We start from the raw sequence: 21,022 nt of genomic DNA, 5'->3' as shown, positions 1-21,022 counted from the left end.
GACATACAAGCGAAGGACTGAAGGATGTCACAGTGGCAACCCTCATGTTAACTTGTAGGTCTAGAAATTTAAAATGAAATTTATCGGGCACATAGAAGAATGTTATCATGGTAGCAGTGTAAGCCAGAATGGTTCCAGGGATTCCTTGGAAGCTTATCAGTGATACAACAAGGAAAAATTCCACAGCAGAGGATTCGTTTCCCAGAAAGCAAGCTTGCCCACCCCCCTCAAGAGATCTTCAGCTGGCATCTGCAAGGAGGCACCAAGCTGCATTGTGCAGATCAACGGCTCTAGGACAGGCACTTTCTTCCAGGGGCAGAAGTCTTCACTTGACTAATCTTTGTCAGAGGAAGGCTCCTTTGGCTGCAGGAATATGCTCCTCCAACAGAAGGGATCCGTGAGACCCAACCCTGTCAACGTTTTATTCCACGATCATCTGGGGTGACAAGAAGGGTCAAGAGAGCCAACTGTTGTCCAACACAAATTTTCTCCAGAATCCTCTGAAATCTGCAAGTGTTCCAACAAATCAGAAGCATTGCCAGAAAGTTTGACCACTGCTATGAGAATTGAGTGTTTTAAGCATGCACAAACAAGCCTTTGATATTTTCTTCCCCCTCCATCCTCAAGTCGATGTAAGTGCCTACAGCATCCAAAACTGCAAACCAAGTGAGAGTTATGCTACTAGACCCATACCAGCCTGCAGCTTTTCTCTAAGCTTTTCATGTTCAGGCAAGTGTAAAGAGATGTGGCTTCAATCAAAGGGCACAAAGAGGTGGCATTAGGAATTTACAGTGCCACCGAAGGATTATCAAAAGGAAAAGGACAAGCTAGGTGATCCAATCGCTTGAGAGAGACTGAAAAGGGTTTAGCAATTGTGAGGCAGAAGCTGTCAGAGCCCCCCCCCCCCGCTCTGCCCACACCTCTGCAAAGTATTCCACTACTTATATTTTCAGCAACAGACATGATTTGAAAGAGCTTTTCACAATACTTTGCAAGCAATTAATAACGTGATCCAAGCATTACTTTGGAAAAGGGACAGGGACTGTGGTCTATACTACTGCGTATAATTCACACAGTCTGTTGCTTGAAGTATGAAGGATAACAGTACATGAATATGCGCAAATGTAGGGCATGTGCCCTACAACCCAAAACTCCCAGGTTCAATTTCCACCACCTCCAGTTAAAAGCTCTCAGGTGGTAGTTTGGAAAAGACCTTTCTCTGCCTAGTAAGGACAGAACAGACTTTTCAAAGTTAAAATCTTAAGTGGTGCAAATCAAACCCAAACCACATTAAATTCCAGTCAAACATGGGAGAACAGTAAAATTCTACCAGCGGTAGCAGCTTTCAAGCAATACCACTGTTGGGGAACGAGGCTGGAAAATTTTAGGAGGAAGCAAAAAGACCACAGCAGAGTTAATGATTGGGAGGGGCTGTGGCTCCATGAGAGAGCCTCTGCATTGCACACAGAAGGCCCCAGGTTCAATCCCCGGCATCTCCAGTTAAAACAATCAGGTGATAGGTGATCTGAAAGATCTGAGAATGAGACCCCGGAGAGTGACTGCCAATCTTAGCCGACAAGACGGACCAAGGGTCTGATTCAGTGTAAGGCAGCTTCATGTTCGTGGGGTTTGAATGTTAAATCGGCATCGTCAAATTAAGCCAGGTCTTGTTCGCAAGCAAATTCTGGACCAAGGAAGGCTGAAGCCAAACCCAGGTAACCTCACGAAGGGAATCAATCTCTGCACTGAGGTCACCCTGCTAAGCAGATTACAGGGTCAAAATTCCAGCGAGTTATAAAGCAGCATTGTTTTGGAAGGGGGGAGGGGGAGGGGAGAGAGGTGCCCGAGGGAATGTGTGAACTTTTAGACGGTGCTACGCTTACGAAAAAAGGAAGTCACAAGGAGAGTTTCTCATGCATCTTAACCGCTCGCAAGTTTAGGGTGAATTGAGTGAAATTGAGGAAATGTCCAGACAGCTTTGATGCAAGGGGGCAGGGCAACGGCCAAGCTTTGAATGGGATGCTGAAGGCGCCACGAACCTCGGAGGAAACCAGCATTGCGACCTCTCCCTCTCTCATTCTATCTTTGTTACTCAGAGATGACGACTTGCCCAAGGTCTGTTTGGGGCTGAGCAGAGATTCATCCTCTCCTCTCCTGGTCCGACACTCTAGCCTTTATACCAGTCTGACCATCCAGACCAACCACTCTTACGCAGCTGAATGAATGGACGAAATGTAGCTTCCACCCCTTCTCTGTCACCTAACAAAACAGCCACGTATCCCTTTTCACTCTGGTACCAGCCTCCGTGGGTGTGTACTGTAAACACATGCAAGAACAGCGTGGGACAAAAAAAAAATGGAGATGAACCAAATCAGAACCAAATGTAAACGAGCAGGGTAAACAAACCCTGGTGCAGTCACACCACTTTAGATCCTGTATTACTTTGAAGATAATGACAATGACACTGGAAAGCACAAGTTCTGCATCGATTTCGAGAGCAAGCAGATCAAACACTGACAATGTTCTAGAAACCCTTTCGAGTGTGCGCACTTCAATGGAAGCTGTGTAAAGATGGCTTTAGGCTCCTCTCTTAGGCACTTACCGAGTAAAGAAGAGAGAGTACCATAAGACCTCCTTTGCTTCCAAAGCACATTCAGCTCTGAAGAGGGACTGGTGCGGTGGAAGCGTGCACGCCGGCCCAGGAACTGCGCTGCGGACGTCCATTTCATAATGAGAACTTCTGACCCAGAAGTCACCACCTTAAAATACTTTCTTCTGCAGAGTGCTAGGAAGAACTGGGAAACCACACTGCTTGGAGGTCTCGTTAGCACCTGCCTCACTTCAGTTCTGTAATACCATTTTCCAAAGTACTTAAAAAAAAAAAAAGATATGCTTTTTCCTAGCATGAAATGGCCTATGAGATGGTATTTCCTTAAAATAAAGGGGCAGCTGCCTGCATGGGAAAGCAGAATTTATCACATCACTGTAATTTAATAGGGAAAGAACCTAAGATACAGCAAGACTCCCTTCACACAGGTCTGCTTTCACCCGTTTGCACGCAAGTCTTCCATGTTAGCTATCTTGGATTTTTTTCTTTTGGGGGGGGGGGGTAAAACTTGTAGCATGATGATGTCATGACACATAGCACCCTAAACATGACAAAGGAGGGACGCTGCTGCCGTGTAGTTCAGGCCTTATACGAATTGCAGTGCCTTCTTAAAGAGAACTGCACCCTTCTAGGCCTGTTGACTTGAATGGACTTAGAAGGGGCGCAACTTCACTTAGAATTACAACGTTAGCGATCGGTATTAAGTTAGCAGGATGCTCACGCCAACGTACAAGGCCTAATAACTGGGACATCTTCCTGCCCAGCAACAAGTTCAAATTAAAGTGTCTTTTTTTTAAAAAAAAAAGGACCACTAAAAGTCTTTATTCATGGATTACAGATGCTGAAGCATGTATCCTTGGTCTCAAAACAAAAATCCTTTTAGGATTTACTTACATCTGAGTTGCCCCCAAACTGTACAGCCTATATATAAAGTTCTATCATCAACTTGTAGGTTTGTTGTGCGTGCTATGCCTCCTCGTCCTCGTCTTCCTCATCGCTGATCACATACTTCTTATGCTTCTTGCTCGCCTTGTCATCATCTTCCGCCTTCCTTTTGCCGGACGGCTCACCTTCCTGCAGGAAACGAGATCAACCTTGAGAGGGATGGGCACAGAAAGACGAGTCCTAAATGTGCTTTCTCTGCTGGTGGCCGAAAGGCGTGGCTGAATCCAGCCCTTTCAAGTTTCCTTCACCTTGCATACGAAGGGTTGGATCCAGAGGCAAATTTCCGAGCTCTTGTGCAAGTGGAAACACAAGAGAAAGGCTGCAGCCGCTGCTTGCACAAAGACAAGCTTATTGTATCCCTACTCGCACTTCCATTTGTGCAAAGTTTCGTGCAACCAATTTCTGGATACTCAGAGAGGAAGCGCTAGATGTTGTGCAGGATCTAGTGTAAGCGGAGCTGCGCTAAACCTGTTTCCGCTTGCCACTGCTGGATCCAAGCTGGATTCTTGAATTTCCTATGTTTTAGTTTTATTTAAAACATTTATAATCTTGCCTTTTCCTTACATAATTGGGATCGAAGGAGGGTAACGACAATAAAACCTTATTTTGAAAATCAGTGGAAATGAGCTTTAGAAAGATTCCCACACTCCAGTACTGCTCATCCACAATTCCTACAATAGACACTGTGTGCGCTTGAAAGGTCTTAATTGCTATAAGTACACTACAATTTTAAGTCAAAACCTCATTACTTCAGTTTTAAGAAGGACTATCAAAGGATCTGAGCATTTTATTGAAGGCTCATTTCAGGTCTCCCTCAACTATTAACACAATCAATGGTTTTGTGTAAATAAAAGGATCAAGAAGATGTCCTTGAAAAACTCAAAAGTTAGACTGCAACTAATGTGTGTGTGGGGCGAGGTGGGGGGGGGGAGGCTAACATTTTAATGAAGCAGTCCCCAACCTGTTCCTATTACAGCACAGTAGGATTTCATTAGCTTACCCCAACTGGGAAAAATGAATTGCTTTTTAGTAATGGATCAGATTACTTGGTTAAGTATAAAGCTTAGCACTGTGAAACTCACAACACACCAGTGAATGTGAGCTCTGTATGGAGGATTAAGCAAACTGCTAGTTCTACTGGTGGCCCATCAATCGACACAGTCTTGGACCGCAAGCGGCTCACCTTTTCCCAACTCAGAATCAATTTCCTCCAGTACTCACACACCAACACTGCTAGATTTCTCCTTTTGGCGCATCCAACCAAGTTAATAGAGAAATCCTAAGCAGAGTTACTGCAGCCTAAGCCACTGAAGTCAATGGGCTTAGACTGGAGTAACTCTGTTTAGGATTGCACTGTAAGTTTTGAATGCTTCCTTTACACATTCTGTGCAACTGAAAAAAAAAACAAGCATGATGCCATAAAACTGGTTGGGATCCTGTCAGCTTTCCTGCTAAGGAAAGAAGGAGATTTGCACAACTCTCCTTTCGGCTGCAGCCACGTCCCACGAAGCTCTTGTGTCCCCTGTGATTCCTGGCACAAAGGACCCCTCCTCCTGCTTACGGCAGGATCTAACCCACTGCTTAAATCATTTTGGGATTTGGTTGTCTTGACAGGGACTAACAATGAATGACTGTTTAAAATGCAAAATGTTAAAAAGCACAAATGTCGGGACACATTTGTGGCAGTTGTGGAGAAACTACTAGCCTCTTTGCTTTTTAGGAAAACTTTGAGCACCCCCATGTGGCCACGGAGTGAATTTCAGCATCCAAAGAAAATGGCTTTTCAAAATGGAGGACCAAAAAAAAAGGAAACGCAGGAGGTGATTATTGGCATTTTCCTAATTATTCAGAAAGAAGTTCGAGATAGCGGTGAGAACCCAAATAATCTGCCTGGGCTTAGTGGAGCTGCTGATGGTTTTCTTCTATGGGGGCCTAGAGGTCACTACACCCCCCCCCCCCCTCCTTTGGACACACTGCAAAAGAACCACACAAATCTGTTGGATCCTGGGCCATAAATAGCCAGCATTAACTGGACATTTATTTTGGGGCAACAACTTTGCCATTTGTACAGTCTAATTCCAGAGGGGAAGCCACATGAAAAACAGGAAAACCACTGCATGTATTTTGCCAAACATACCCCCGTCCCTTCAACAACGTCTCTCACCTCATCACTGCTGAGTTTCTTTGCCTTAAGTAACCTCTGGGCTTTATCTTCATCTGACCCCTCATCGCTGTCTGAAGAATAGATCCGAGCACGCTCCTCTGAAGGGGAAAAAACACGCACCATTGTTCTTCCCAAGCTTAAATTTCAAGGACCATGTTAAAAAAATATCAACTGTAGCTTAAAAGTGGCTATTCAGAAGTAAAGAGAGCATAGGGCTGCGTGATGTAGTGGTTAGCGTGTCCGATTGGGATCTGGGAGGCCCAGGTTCAAATCCCCACTCTGCCACGGAAACCTGCCAGGCGATGTGGGGTCACTCACACACACACACACACACACACACACAGTCTAACCTACTTCTCAGGGTTGTTGTGAAGATAAAATGGAGAACAGAATCTGAAAATCACTTTTGGGCCCCCACGGGGAAGAAGAACGGAGCTACAAAAAAGTGGAATGGAGCGGCTATCTTGTACATGCTTATTTTATTGTATGCATGTGTTCATACACCCACCACTGTGGCTTCCCACAATGCTGCCACCTGGAAGATACAGGTGACACCATCTTCACATAACAGAGAAATTGCCCCACTCCAACCTGTGCAAAGAAATCATCACATGCAGGGCTTTTTTTTCTGAGAAAAGAGATGGTGGAACTCAGGACCGCACAATGGATCAGCTGGAACAAGGGGGGAGTTTTTTAAAGTTTAAATTGCCCTTGGGGAAAATGGTTACATATCCTAATAGTGACTAACCAAGGACAGTCACAGATGGGGCAAGATGCTGAGATCCGTCCCTTGCTGCAGATGCAAAGCATCACGAACAAAGATGGTTGGTCTCTGGACACAGAGCCTGCACACTTCTTGGCCGAAGGCATCTAACGCAATTTTTAAAAATCCACATGCTTCCATTCAGCAAATTGAAATGCAAGGTGGGCGTACCTCTGATTCCCCCTTTGTACCGGTTTTTGATTGCTGCCAAGCTAATGGCCTCTTCGCCTTCGTCTTCTTCATCATAGCGATCAGGCTCCAAGTAGCTGGCGCTCAGCCCCCGCTGGTGCTGCTTCTCCCGCATCCTCCTCTGCTGGGACTCTCTGCGGATTGATGCTCTCAGCCTCTCCTCCTCTTTCTACAGGAGACAAGGCAAGGGACAATAAGACACGAAGAATTCACTAGGAGGGCTTGGCTCTGCACGTCACGCGTGCCTGCAGTGGTCCATTTCCCACCCACAATCCTGCTGCTATGAAGTATCAGGCCTATCGGAACCTAAAGGTGATGGGGCAGATCAAAACACTTCATTGGGACATGGTGTTTTCAAATGCTCTACTGCACGAAAAATTCCCTGTGTGCAAAGCAGGACTGGTGAATGTTTTTACGCATGAACTACATTATTTTTACCTCCATCCTACTTCAGGATCGCACTATGTTCACACAGTAGGAGTCAGAAGGCATTCACTTTTACTCAACGGTACTAGTACTACAATAGACGATTTGCTTGGTGTAGCATAGTGGTGAAGTGGCTGAGTTGCAAATCAGCACTCTGCAGGTTTGACTCCCACTCCTGCCATAAGCTCTGCAGGTGGCCTTGGTTCAGCCACTCATCTCAGCCCCACCTTCCCAACTGTACTGAGGGGAAAATAATAACTCTGACTTTCATCATTGCCCTGAGTGGGCACTAATCTGTCCAAAAGGGCGGTTTACAAGTACTCTGTTATTATTATTGCCAAAGCCAGGTTGCGAGGTTCGTGGCATTCTTATAATGACCTTTTCTTCCCCACCTCCCCCTCTTTTCAGCAGATTTTATGGACTCAAGGTCTCGCTTCAGAAGCAATTTCAATTGATCAGCATTACATGAATGAAACTTGGGCTTCGCAAGCTCCAATTCTTTCTCTCTCCCTGATCTGGGGGCAAAATATGATCTGCTGTTATGCCCAAACCAAGGCTATTATGGCTTGCCACAAACCAGGAAGTGAGGGAACACAGCAGGGGGAGAGGTAGAAAGTCCAAGGAGTCATGCCCAGAAATCAGCTGTTTTCCACAGCAGTTTGGGTTACTTCACAGCTCTAGAACAGCAAGCATTCCTGTGCTGTAGAAACTGAAAGTCTTTCTCAGTTGGAAAAATAAGTGTATTGCCCATATTTTTAGATATTAGAAAACAGCTTCTCCCCTCCCATCCTGCCCCAAACCATACCTTAATCATTTCTGTGCGCTGGGACTCTGGATCGCGGCCAGCCATGGGCAGAATGCGGATCTTTTGTGTCTTTGAACACCTGTCCGCCAGTGACAGGGTCATCTTCCTGTGGGTGGCGCTGTCTGTTGAGTGAGGCCTGTTACAAAAGCGTTACTCGGTTAAAACGTCTTTCAGAGCACTGCAGTTCCGAGACAGTAACTAAACAGTGCCACTAAACAGCCCTAGGGAAAGCAAAACCAACAGCTCACTGTTGTTTTTCAAGGCCAAGGAACACATTAACCAAAAAGCTGAGAATTCCACTTAAAGTTCCATCTGCTACTGACTACTGATGTCCCCTGGCCAACTCTTCATCCACCACTCCGCAGTCCGTTACCCAGAAAGCAAAACAATGGGTGTCCTTCAACCATATTCCTGATTACATTACCACACTTCTTCCTGCTTCCTTTGCCGTAATCCACAAAGAGCTCTTATATGTAACTCAGCTCCCACCCACTGCCACTGCGCTGCAACGTATTGCTGCTGCTGTCTATGCTACTCCCTTCCATTACGAGGAGCCACGTGCAACAGAATGTTCCCGGCGGATCATGCCCCAGAAGAAGTCTCTAGATTTGGATGCTCTGCTGGGAATGTCAGATCCACTAATATAACTGAATGAGTTACTTTGGAGCCACTATGTCCCTGTGGAACGCAAGACTTGTGGGCTATAGTTCAGTGACAGAGCTTTGTATGCAGAAGGTCTCAAGTTTTAATTCTGGGCATCTCCAACTTTTAAAAAAAGAGAGAGAGAGAAAAGGAGAAGGATCTCAAACAGCAAGTGCTTTGTCCCAAGAGTTTGGAGAGCTGCGGCCAATTGGAATAAAGAGATCTGAACTCAATGGACCAGTACTAATTCGGTATAAGGCGGATTCTTTGCTAGGACTCATAGCTGAGTGATACAGGGCATGTATTTTGAATACAGAGAAGTTCCAGGTTCAATATTTGGCAGCTCCAGTTAAAGATCTTACATAAAAATCTGGGAGAGGTCTTACAGAGCTGCTGCCCGTCCAGAGCAGACGGCCAATGTAGCCCAGTTTGAACAGGCCGATTCAATTAAAAGCAACTTAAATTGTTCATTGAAGTTTTCTGGATGAACAGCTACAACATACAGCATGACATGCATAAAAAGCTCTAGACAAAAGAGAATGCGGTAAACAATCTTGTATCCTATTGCTATTAATCGCAATCTAGTCTATTTTTACATCTCCCTACCTTCATGGTTCTTCACCCTACACTTACACACCCTGACACTCACTCTCTTTGTCCTTACAACACTGCAAGGTGGACTATAAACAGAAATAAATCAATAGGTTAGGCCAAGAGAGAGTGACTGGTCCAAAGTCATCCAAAGAGATGTATGGCAATACAGGGCTTTGCAACCCGGGTCTCCCAGATCCCAAGTCGAGCACGCTAACTGTTAAACCAAACTGGGCTGCTACACTTTGTTAATATTTTGAGTCCGAAAGAATCCAAGAATCTTACCTGAAGGTTAATTTTGTCTTGAATACTGCCTGCCCCTGAAGACCCGTCCCTTGTCTGATGAAGAGATGGTTGTGATCTCCCTGCAATGGTGCTTTATAGACGTCGAACACTTCATTCCCCAGATGGAGCGACATGCTTCAAAAAAAAGGAAGGACGGTCATTCCAATTAGCGCACACACCAAGAGCCAATGCCGATTTACTTGGCTTGTCAGCAGAAGATTTACACATACAAGAATGTTTAGCATATTCTCAACCACTAAAACATTTTTCACTCCAGCATCACTACCCAAATAAAAATTCTTACTGAGCAATATAGTCTTCACCTATTTGGTAGCTCAGAGAAATGCCTGGTTTCCCAAACCTGTAACGTTGACTGCAGCAGGACATGTCAGAGACAGATGGGGGTCCTCAGCAGAAATGGAACATGGGAATGAGGCCAATAGCAAAAGCAAGCTGGGCCACATCAGGCATGCTCACCTCCCGTCAGACCATTTGACGATCCGTGCATTGCTCTCTCGAATCTCGTTTCCTTCGTCGTCTCGGCGCGTTCGCCAACGTATAGTGTTCTCCACCTATTGGGACACAGAAGCGGCAAAGGAGAAAGTATTAAGTTTAAAAAAATGTCAGCCACTTGCAAGAAAGGAGGAAATAATATTCACAGGGGTGAAATGGCATTGAAGAGTGGTGATGGCGGGATGTGGTGTTAATCAGTTGCAAATTCCCTGTGGAAAGTGAGCATGGGATTCAACCAAGGAACCGCTGCAGAACCATCGGGATTCCATGTAACTGAGCAACAAGAATCACACCCAGCATTTACATTGTACTTTAGAATCTTCAAGGTGTCCCGCACACATTACTGCAGGAATCTTTTCTACAGCCTTGTAAACTCGAGAATTATCACCCCCACATTGCTGGAGGTGGGGGGCTGAAGTAGACAGCCAATGCTTGCCAATCCCCCCTTCACAGCAGATGGAAAGTTTGAATCTGGGTGTTCCCCCTTCCTATACTGGTCCCCTCTCAAAAAGTAGTAAGTTCTAAAGCATCAGCTGTATATTCTGATTTTGTTGACGCTGCTTTTTCAAACTGACATTTTCGGTGCTGCTGCTTTTAAAATGGTATGTTTATTTTAAGAACTGGATTTGTTGTTTTAATGGTGCAGGGTCCAGGATGCTAACTGTTCCACAGAGAAGCGAGACACGAGCATCTTGAATAAATACAACGATAAATGTCAACACAAGGGAAGGGGAGGGAGTGGCTCAAGTTATACCTTCAGTTTTAACCTTGTTCTCCCTTCTTCATCAAGCATCTCCTCATCTTCAAATTCATCCTCATAATACTGGGGATCAAATGGTCTGAAATACATTAGGTATTATATTACCATATAGCCGTAAATTTACCCATGCTTCAGAAATAGCACTTACAAGCAGGGCTTTTTTTTCTGGGAAAAGAGGTGGTGGAACTCAGTGGCGGAACTCAGGACTGCACAACGATGTCACTTTGGGTCAGCTGGAACAAGGGGGGAGTTTTTTAAAGTTTAAATGGCCCTTGGTGAAAATGGTCACATGGCTGGTGGCCCCGCCCCCAATCTCTAGACAGAGGGGAGTTTAGATTGCCCTCTGTGCTGCCGAGCAGCGCAAAGAGCAATCTAAACTCCCTTCTGTCTGGAGATCGGGGGGGGGGGGGGCGGCACTGGCCACGTGACCATTTTTAAGAGGTGCCGGAACTCCATTCCACTGCGTTCCCGCTGAAAAAAAGCCCTGCTTGCAATACAGAATAGTGCATTGTAACATGGTGAGCGCACTGCTTCAACTGAACACATGAAGCTGTCTTATACCAAGTCAGATCACTGGTCTATCACGGCCAGTATTGTCTACTCTGTTTGGCAGTGGCTATCCAGGCTCACAGGCAGAGCTCTTTCCCATCCCTTTCCTGGAGATCGAACCTGGGACCTTCTGCCTGCAAAGCAGATGGTTTATCATTGAGCCAGGCTCTCCAGCAGAGATTCTTCATATCAGCTACTATCTGACACTTTTAACTGGAGATGTTGGGGACTGAATCTGGCACCTTCTGCATGCAAAACAGTTGCTCTGAGCCATGGCTCAGAGCATGGCTCAGAGCATATTTAGAATGTATGATGCTAAAAATTATCAGCCGTCATCAAGGGATAGCAACCGCTTGCTGCAGCAGCAGACATTATGGGAGGAGCAGGGGAGAGAAAAGGGGGAAAGGCCATACGAATTATTGGCAGGGTCAGGAGTGGCTCAATCAGCACCAAGTAACTGCTGATTGGCTAGTAGCGGCCAGTGCAGGAGAAGTCTGCAGACATCAGAGGAGGCTATTAACTAATCACCAGTCATGCACTTGCTGACTGAGCTGCCTCCACTCTCGCTGCTAACTCCTGAAAGTTATTGGGAAGGACTGGGCTTCCCTTCTCACCCGTCATTGGCAAATTGCCTTGTCAGCCACGGCTGGTCCCTGCCCGGCCTTGAAGGCTATGCAAAAAGCAGACAGGCCTCTGAAGAAAAAGGTCTGCAGCACCAGCAGCGCTTTTCCATCCGGATGGCCTGCATCAATTAAGTCAGGAAACGAAGCCGGCAAAGAACAAACCAGCTTGTGTGAGACGGTTCTCTTCTGCACTTGCGCACAAAAGCATCACCTGTCTCTGCAATCAAGTGATGTTTTGAACTGGTTCCAAGTGTCTTCAAATGTGGCTCTGTGTGTTAGTGGATTTTTTAAAAAAAGTTTATTTTCAGAAGGTTTCACTGGAATGTTTCAGAACAGTGTGTTGGAAGACAGCTGAAATACTTATTATAATTACTGGGTCTTCTGTGACTCGTCCAGATATCTTCAAATAAGCTGCAAGGGCCACTTCTCAGGACCAAGGCAAAGTTCCCGGGCGAGGATTTTTACCTGGGTTCCACGCTGAGAAAGTTGGGAAGCTTCACGAAATACAAGTCATTTCCTAAGTCAGTGTTTACTTTTGGAATTTCCACTTCTATTCGCGTCTCGGGAACAGGTTCTTCCTCCTGCTGATCTTCATTCAACCCATTCTCATCCTAATACAGACAGCAAACAGAGATCACGCCGATTCAGATACGGCATAAAAGTGCTGCTCCAAACACAAAGACATGTCTCATGGCTACTCAGGAGAAAGATACAACAACAGTCAGTGAAATCTGACATGTGAAGACCCAGGAAAAAACTGTTTTCTTTCCTGAATTTTCCAGCTCCGTCCACCCAGACCAGTTTTCAACAGAAAAGCAAGAAGTTCGGGAGAGTGCTGGGGGGAAAAGTCATGAGACAAGCACACAGTCTTTTTTTTTCTTGAGGACTGCTGTTGCCATTCCTCTGCTAACCTTTAAAATTAAGATATATGAGCTTAGGTAGCAGACACTGCAGCTCTTTGCCTGCCTGCCCCACAGTCTCACCCTCCTTTTCTATGTATAGTATTGTGTTTATATATACACACACACAACCTAGTCTGTATGCGTGTGTGCATAAAGTGACTTGCAGCCAACTTATGATGACCCCATAAGGTTTTCAAGGCAAGAGACTAACAGAGGCAGTTTAGCATTGCTTAAGTCTGCATAGCAACCTTGGACTTCCTTGCCAGTCTTGCATCCAAGTATTAACCAGGGTCAACCCTGCTTAGCTTTGTAGATCTGACAAGATCAGACTAACCTCGGCCTAACCAGGTCAGGGTAGGTATATGTGTGCTCAGAGAAAGCTCAGGCTAGCTCTACTTTTATATTCCATAAATATGACAGACAGCATATACGGCTGCATTTTATGTTTTTAAAGTTGTAAAATAAATTTAGATTTTGTAATAAAGTCTCGCACGTATTTCGATTTTCTCCAGTGTTTTCACACTGAGGATGGATTTTCCCCCCCATGGCCTCAAAACTTTCAGAAACTTTCTAGGACTTGCTCTCAAGCAAGCATACGTAGGATTGCAGTCTTATCTAACATAATGCAATCTGAAGAACAACTTTCCTGTGCAGCCTCTTCTGAATCAATCAAAACTTGGCATTTATAGTCCAGTATAACTAGACCCACCCAACTTTTCCCTTCGGGCTCTCCCAATTCCCCTCCTTACTATAGTCCTTGTCCCCCATGGCTTTTGTCCACGCTGGTTGCATAATCCCTAACCTAACCTTTCCAGCGGCCAAATGGGGCCCCATCCTGTTTTTTTCAGCAGCGGAAGAGCTGGCTGGATCCAATCTTAGGCTCCCAAATTCTTGGTCTGGCATTCCAAAGTAAATCTAGTTAACCGTTAAAAAAAGTTGGACTGCACTGCCCTTTGACTCCTGCAACTGTCACTGTACTTACAATAGGCTGCCCTGGAGTTGGCGGCTTGTCTTCTCCATCACTTCCCGAAGATATATCATCTGCACCTCCAAACAGATCCATTGCATCCCTGTTACCTTGCCCGGAGAAAAATGAAAAAAAGATTAAGAGTTCTTCCTTCCCAGCAACAGAAGAAGACATTTGTCCCTCTTCCCCCATCAACACAATCGTGATCCACAATCCAGGAGGGTGTTTTTTTGCTCTTTGAACTGTACACTACACCTCCAACGCCCTACCACAAATGACTGGTTTCAAGAACACTTTGCCATGTGATAAAAGAGGAGTGAGGGCTGTTTTGGGCACATATTTCTCCTAACAGACCTAGCGGGCCCATAACACAGGGAGAAGGATGGCAGGCAGTGCATGGTCGCCCCTTGATTATGTCTGGAAGAAGACCCGGTGGAGAGCCCCCCTCTTTCCAACTCCCATCAGAGAAGAACAGGAAGCAGCTCACACACCTACCCACCACAGCTGAAGCCTTCTCCAGAATCTCCACCCCTACAGAACATCTTGGTTTACTTTTAAATGACATTTGTATTGGCTTTCATTCCTGAGAGCTGCTTTGAGAGCATATTTTTGGCAGACACATGGGATTTAAAGAAAAAACACAACTCTGCAGCATTACAACTCCACTGATTATCTAGTAATATATTTTTTTTAAAAAGACCCCCCCCATATTCTTTACTAAACACTCTTGCCCCACAGGAGTGGCAGACGAGCAGTAAAAGGTGACCTTCTGTTGATGTACCCAAGCAGGGTTCCCACAAAACACAGACAGGTCTGAATAACAGTTCTGGCCACTCAGATGCAAATGTGACGTTGCCAGTCAATTTACTCTTTCTACCAAAAGGTTTGGTTTAAAGCTGGGGTGGCCGACTGCTGTATTCTTAGGAAACAGGCAGAGTCTCCAGGGCTGGAGCCGTATGTGGCCACAAGACTTTGAGCCCCTACAAGTTCTCAAGCTTCAGAGGAAAGCTGGTCCCGTCTCACAATCACAATTGAGTATGAAACATGGTTAGATACAGTGCTACAGACAAATATGTCCATTTGGACTTGAAGAATCAAAGAAACAGATGCCACAGTGAAGGGCAGGTGACCTCAAGTGCTTACATCTTGGAGACATTTGTCTTTTATTACAACCAGAGCACACATTAAGATGGGATGGAGCCCCAGGGACCACCCAAAATGGTCTCAGGTGCTGGATCCACTCGCTGGCTCTCTAATGCACAGGAAGCCTCTAGCTAAAGAGTCTGACATCAACCCATAAAATAACTGACATACGGCGACCCACAATCTCCCAACTGTAAAGTGCATTGAGAAGCACAGCCAACATCAGTACGCAGACTGGTTGCTCACATGGTTCTTGCCATTTTTGGCTATCATGTTTACTGCTTCTCACGGGAGGGCACTAAAAGTAGCTGGGAAACGCCATGTCTAACTTCAGCCCCAGCAGGAGGAAACAAAATGCGACACTTACCTTTCTGCCCTTCTGCATCGCTATCCATTTCAGAATCTGATGCAACTTGTTTCTTACGCTTCACCTGTAGAATTTCGTCATCGCTGTCACTGCCTCTGGCGGACTCTACAAAGGGAAACCACCATCTTTAGTGATTAGAAGGTGAACACTTGACTTGTAAGACAACTGAACGTTCACAGGCCTTATGATCTACACACATGGTGGACGAGACTGCCGTTGCTATTAAAAATATACCGCAAAGCCACATAAAGAAGATGTCATAACGCAGTGGAGAGGTGTGAAAAAGGATTCCCCCACCAGCACAATGAAAAGTTCAGGAGAACTCTAAAACTTGTACAATGGTTTTGTGCCACTTTGGTAGCTTTTAGCCCAGGTCAGCCTGATCGCATCAGATCTCAAAAGCTAAGCAGGGTCGGCCTTGTTCAATAATTGGATGGGAGACCTCCCACGAAGACCAGGCAATGGCAAACCACCTCTGTTAGTCTCTTGCCCTGAAAACCCTGCTGGAGGGGGGAGTCGCCATAAGTCAGCTATGACTTGAGGACTCTCTCCACCATTACCATACATCGGTTATGTTTCGGGGTTAAAATAATGACTTTATCTAACTGTAACCAGGGCTGGGGAAGGGGGGAGCTCATGCTGACCAAGAAAACAACAAATCTAAAAGGGGGAGGGATACACCCAATAGCCTGATGAGGGCTGAGCATGCCCCAGAACCACAAAATAACTGACTTTCAACTGCTTTCAGAAAAGAGTTAAGAAACAGAGGGGAGAAAATGGCCTAAGGTCACTGAAAGCAGACAGAAGTATGGATGGGAAGCTCTTGTGGGGCCCAAATGAAAACTTCTTCCCTTGGCCTCTTCCCATGTTCCTCCATGTACCCACCTTGTAATAACGCAATACGTAATCCTATGATATTACAGAATGCAGATCAAGTAAAGGGAGGGGTGTAGAATGCCTGAAAGCAGACAAAGACAGTTGGATGCGGGGGGGGGGGGCAGAAGAGCAAGCCGTGGATAGAAAAGCATTGCAGAGAAGAGAAAGAGTAAACCCGAAGTGACAGAAATGGACAGAGTAAATGACGCTTCCCGCAAGAGGGGCTGCTGCAATCCAGTCAGTGACAGATAACCCACACGGCTGTCATGGCAGCAGCGGCTTGTGGACTGAGTCAGTGATAAAATCCAAGTTCTTAAATATTCCGTTCAAGGATAACAGTCAATTTTACAACATTTACCAAGAGGAGGGAAATCAAATTAAGGCAAGCCACCTGAATGATCCTCCTCAGTAGTCTGGACAAAGAGCACCAGGGACAGGAAACAGAAGCCAAGAAACCCAGATGGATATCTACACATGCACACTAGCAGAATATCCCTGCAAAGGCAGCAAAAACCCAGTTGCTCTACACAGTTCAACAAACAATGGGATGAAGGCCACTGCCGTTAAGGGGATTAAGACTTTAGGCCAGTTTTTCTTACCAGATTTATGCTCTTGCTCTTCATCATCGGAGAGCCTGTGCTCTTCATCATCCGAGTGCGGGGGCCTTTCATCGTCCGAATTCTGCATCTTCTCCTCATCAGAATGTTGCGGCCTTTCGTCATCGTCGTCTGAGTTCTGCAAGTTTTCTTCGTCGGAATTCCGTGGCCTTTCATCCTCGTCCGAATGCTGGAGCTTCTCCTCGTCCGAGACCTGCGGCTGGTCTTCATCGTCCGAGTTGTGCATTTTCTCCTCGTCTGAGTTCTGCAGCTGTTCCTTATCAGAGATCTGAGGATGCTCCTCATCATCTGAATTCTGCATCTTGTCTTCATCATCTGAATTCTGTGGCCTTTCCTCATCATCTGAGTTCTGGAGCTTCTCGTCGTCATCCGACTGATCGCTTTTGTCGTCCCTCCCCCACTTCTCATCCTCTGAGTGGGCTTTCTCGGAGCCTTCCACTTCAGAGTGATGGCTTCCTTCATCTGACCTGTGATCCTCATCCTCATCTTCATCCCGAGCGATCTCTGAGCCACTATGTTGTTCAATATCTGACTGGTCGTTATCGTCCCGGTCAGAATGCCCCGAGACCTCGGAGCGATTGTAGGACCTCTCAGACCGATTGTCGCTCCCGCTGTGGTGAGAAACAGCATCGTCTTCGCTGTCTTCACCAAACAGTTCTTTGTTACTAGGCTTTATGGCCTCTCTCTCATCATCTCTGTCGCTCTCGCTGCCAGAAATGTTACTAGCGGAGCCTGCGTTTTCCTGATCAGAGTATGAATCAGACCCTGAATCAGAATCTGCAATTAAGAAAATATATTTCAGACAACCAGTATTGTTTTATATTTGTTCGACTAGATGAAATTAATTATTTCAATAGAAATTGAGAACCAACTGCAGAATTAGGATTTTAAAAAAGCTACCCAATGTTCACTGTAATTAAATCAATTTCGATTCTAGCACAATACACCATGGAAGAATCGCTCCTGGTATCAAGAGGTTCGCTCTACGTTTATCCAGCCCGTGCTTAGTAGGTGTCTTGGTCAATCAGATTCGGTGTATGTAAGAATGTTACTTTTAGATGAAAAGTCACTGGTTACGGAACATACTGCAAAGTTTTGAACGGCAGCCTGTAAAATCTGTCAAAATTTAGTGGCTTAAGTTTTAGTTATACACTTGTGGGAATCATTTTGAGGGTTTTTTTTTTTACCTGTAGTGATGGTTGGGGATTTTCCCAAGACTTGTGCTGGTCTAAGACCATATTAATAAAGATAGATTGATACCATGGGAAAAAAATGAAAACTACTTCTGGCCAAGCATTCCTGACAATGCCATCATAAGCAGAGTTACACTCTTCTAAGTCCATTGAAATTTGCTGGTTTAGAAAGATGTATGTCTGCTTAGAATGGTATGGTAAAGGTCTATTATCTGGGAGCAGATAATTCCTATGCTATTAAGAGCTGCTGCCACATATCAGCTTGTAAACAGAGGTCTGCCTGATCCTCAGCCCAGCGCAGCTTTATACACTGACTCTTTTTGTATACTTATTTGTGAGAAAATGGCTGGAATAAATCTCTGCAGGAGGTAGATGAGTTAAACTAACTTCTGCTGGACTCCTTTAGAAGGCTGCTATAGATTGCCTAGAGATGAGCCACCAGAGTTATGCCACTCTGTTGAGAAACACAATACAATCCTAGGTTACATTGCCTTACTAAGGGAGACGTGAACTATACAAAACTAAGAGCATTTCACTTCCGCGGTTCATGTAAAAATGGGGAAATAAGAATCACGCTCCTTTCAGTAATCTGGTACACAGCTTATCGACACATTGGAAGTAAAAATTGGCAGAAGGAAAAGGCACGTGTGATGACACCTATGGTGGGAAAAAAACTGGAACTGTGCAAGAATGCTGCGCCTTCCTGCCATATCCCTCAAAGTGCTATGTGAATACATGCATTGTGCAGGGCCAAATTATTCGAGCTAGAAGTTAAGAATGATAGAAAGTTAGCAACCTGGCAGTTGCTTTGGTTTATTACATAAAAATGACGAGGGTGGGCAGGGGGAATAACTGCGTAACTAGCTGGAGGTAATGCTGTATTTTTAAACAGGTCACCTTACTAGGCATCCTTTACAGAAACACTACGCTTTAGATTTTACTTCTACAAAACATTAGAAGCACCTCACACATATCACAAAAGCACCTTAATGCTGAGACCGGCAATGACATTTGAGCCATGCCAAAATCACACATTAAAAAAAAAAATCCCAAAACTTTAGAATGGAGTAAATGGTGAGGAATCTCTACCATGCAACTTGCTGGATGACATCAAGGCAGCCACGTGTTCTCAGACTAAGCTAACTCTCAAGGCGAGGGTAAAATGGGAGTGAAATATGTGTACTCCTGAGCAGAATGGTAGGTCAAAATTGTACCTGATAGATAGAAAGTCTCAGGTTTGAATCACTGCTACAAGTACACGAGGCGGTCTTGAGCAAGCTGCTCTCTTTCAGCCCTTCGACCTGCTGCCAGAGGAATGATGATAGCGACCTACCTTGCAGGATTTTTGCAAAGGTTACAACAACAACATAAGACATGATCAAAAAGAGTCCAGTAGCACCTTTAAGACTAACCAATTTTATTGTAGCATAAGCTTTCGAGAATCACGTTTATGCTACAATAAAATTGGTTAGTCTTAAAGGTTCTACTGGACTCTTTTTGATTTTGCTACTACAGACTAACACAGCTAACTCCTCTGGAAATATAAGACATGGGAAGTGCAAGAAGTTTTGCCTCTTCCATGAACACCTTAGAAGGTCTTAGGCTTGAATTCTGCCTCAGTTCCCCCCACCTGTGTTCTAGTATCTGCTATATGAGAATAAAACAGGGCAATTTAACAGGATTACTGACCAAAATTACAGTCCAGCAACACCTTGAAGACCAACAATTTCTTTCCAGATTTTAAGATTTTGTAACTCAAGACTCACTTCACTGAGTCACAAAAACTTGAATACCTTGGGAAAAAATTGTTGGGTTTTTTGGGAGCTACTGGATTTGTTCTGCTGCTACAGACTAACAGATGAAGCAACTAGCTCAACAGTGTGGCACAGTGACTAGCCTGTCAGACTCTGATTTGGGAGACCCAAGATTCGAATCCCCGGTATGCCATAGAAGCTTGCTGAGTGACCTTGGGCCAGTCCCATTTTCAGCCTAATCTATCTCACAGGGTTGTAGTGAGGGTAAAATGGAAGTAAGGAGAACGAGGAAAGCAATCTTGGACCCCAACGGGGGAAGAAGGGCAGAATAAGGGAAGAAAATAAACGAATAGGTTAATGCCAGGGTAACTAGATAAACTAAACGTGGGTTTAGCATCAAGGGGAGACTGGGGTGGGTGGGTGGATGAATCAGTCACTCACTGCGCATGCGCAATCGCAGTCGACTCCCCCTTCCCCTACCTTTCTGCTCTGGCTCAGTATCGGCGTCGCTTCCGAACAACTCCTCCATGTCCGCCATGGCGAGGAAAGCCGATTTACGGTGCCAGCCGTTAGCGGAACAACGAGAGTAAAATGGAAATGGGCGCCGTCTGATGACGGAAGAACGCCGCGACCAACTGAGAGGGCGGTCCGAGCGACAATTTCCTCCCTCACACTCCAAACGATAGAGTCTCGGAAGAGCATCACTAGAGCGACCAAAAATCCTGAACTTCCGGTTTAAAAATTGAGGGCGGGCGCTCTGTCCGGGAGTGTTCTACGGCGAAAGCCTTTATCTTGGGATATAGAGGGGTTCAATTTTGGAAGGAAGGACCCTCTAGGGATGCGGTGGTTGACTCTATATTCTCCCCTCGCCTTCCAGGAGCCTCTGAGCGAATCTGAACATGGCGGAGGGAGGCTGCTTTTTTGGTTGCCAACCACCAGGTTGAACCTGGAGATCTCCCGGAATTACTGCTGATTTCCCAGCCACAGAGATCGGATGCCCTGGAGAAAATGGATGCTTTAAGGTGGTGGTCTCTTTGGCATTACATCGCACAGAGTTTCCTCCCCTTCCCAGGCTACAGCCCACATCTCCAGAAACTGCCTAAACTGGATTTAGCAATCCACGTTCAGGCTGAGTTTTTCTTGAGGAAGAGTTGTAGCGAACTCACAAACTTGCTTGCTGCTTAATGACTTGGCCGGGCTAAAAAAGTGTTGCTTTTGCTTTTTGGATCCTTCCACACATTCACTGTTTTTTGTATGCACTAGAAAAGCAGTAGTGAGCCTTTTAACAACCTCTGGTTGTTAAAAGCCGGACTCTGGTTTGATTCCCCCCTCCTCCACTT

At 45.4% G+C, this 21,022-nt stretch overlaps 1 protein-coding gene across 2 annotated transcripts; it reads right to left on the bottom strand.

Moving 5' to 3' along the window:
• Positions 1–2,964: 2,964 nt before the first annotated feature.
• On the bottom strand, positions 2,965–20,287 carry LEO1 (LEO1 homolog, Paf1/RNA polymerase II complex component). 2 transcript variants are annotated; one of them, XM_055002121.1, is made up of 13 exons: positions 20,163–20,287; positions 16,718–17,512; positions 15,243–15,347; positions 13,748–13,842; positions 12,329–12,474; positions 10,686–10,770; positions 9,896–9,990; positions 9,419–9,553; positions 7,901–8,036; positions 6,652–6,838; positions 5,718–5,815; positions 4,999–5,084; positions 3,610–3,685 (listed from the first exon to the last, which is right to left on the bottom strand). In XM_055002121.1, exons 1-13 carry the CDS (start codon positions 20,218–20,220, stop codon positions 3,610–3,612), a joined length of 2,097 nt encoding a protein of 698 aa, XP_054858096.1. In that variant the 5' UTR covers positions 20,221–20,287. The 2 variants fall into 2 exon arrangements, with proteins under 2 accessions (XP_054858095.1, XP_054858096.1); XM_055002120.1 differs by lacking the exon at positions 4,999–5,084 and having other exon boundaries at positions 2,965–3,682.
• Between the last annotated feature and the right edge of the window lie 735 nt (positions 20,288–21,022).

This window comes from Eublepharis macularius, chromosome 18 (assembly GCF_028583425.1).
Source record: "Eublepharis macularius isolate TG4126 chromosome 18, MPM_Emac_v1.0, whole genome shotgun sequence".
NCBI classification, from domain to species: Eukaryota; Metazoa; Chordata; class Lepidosauria; order Squamata; family Eublepharidae; genus Eublepharis; species Eublepharis macularius.
This window is presented reverse-complemented; position numbering and strand designations above follow the sequence as displayed.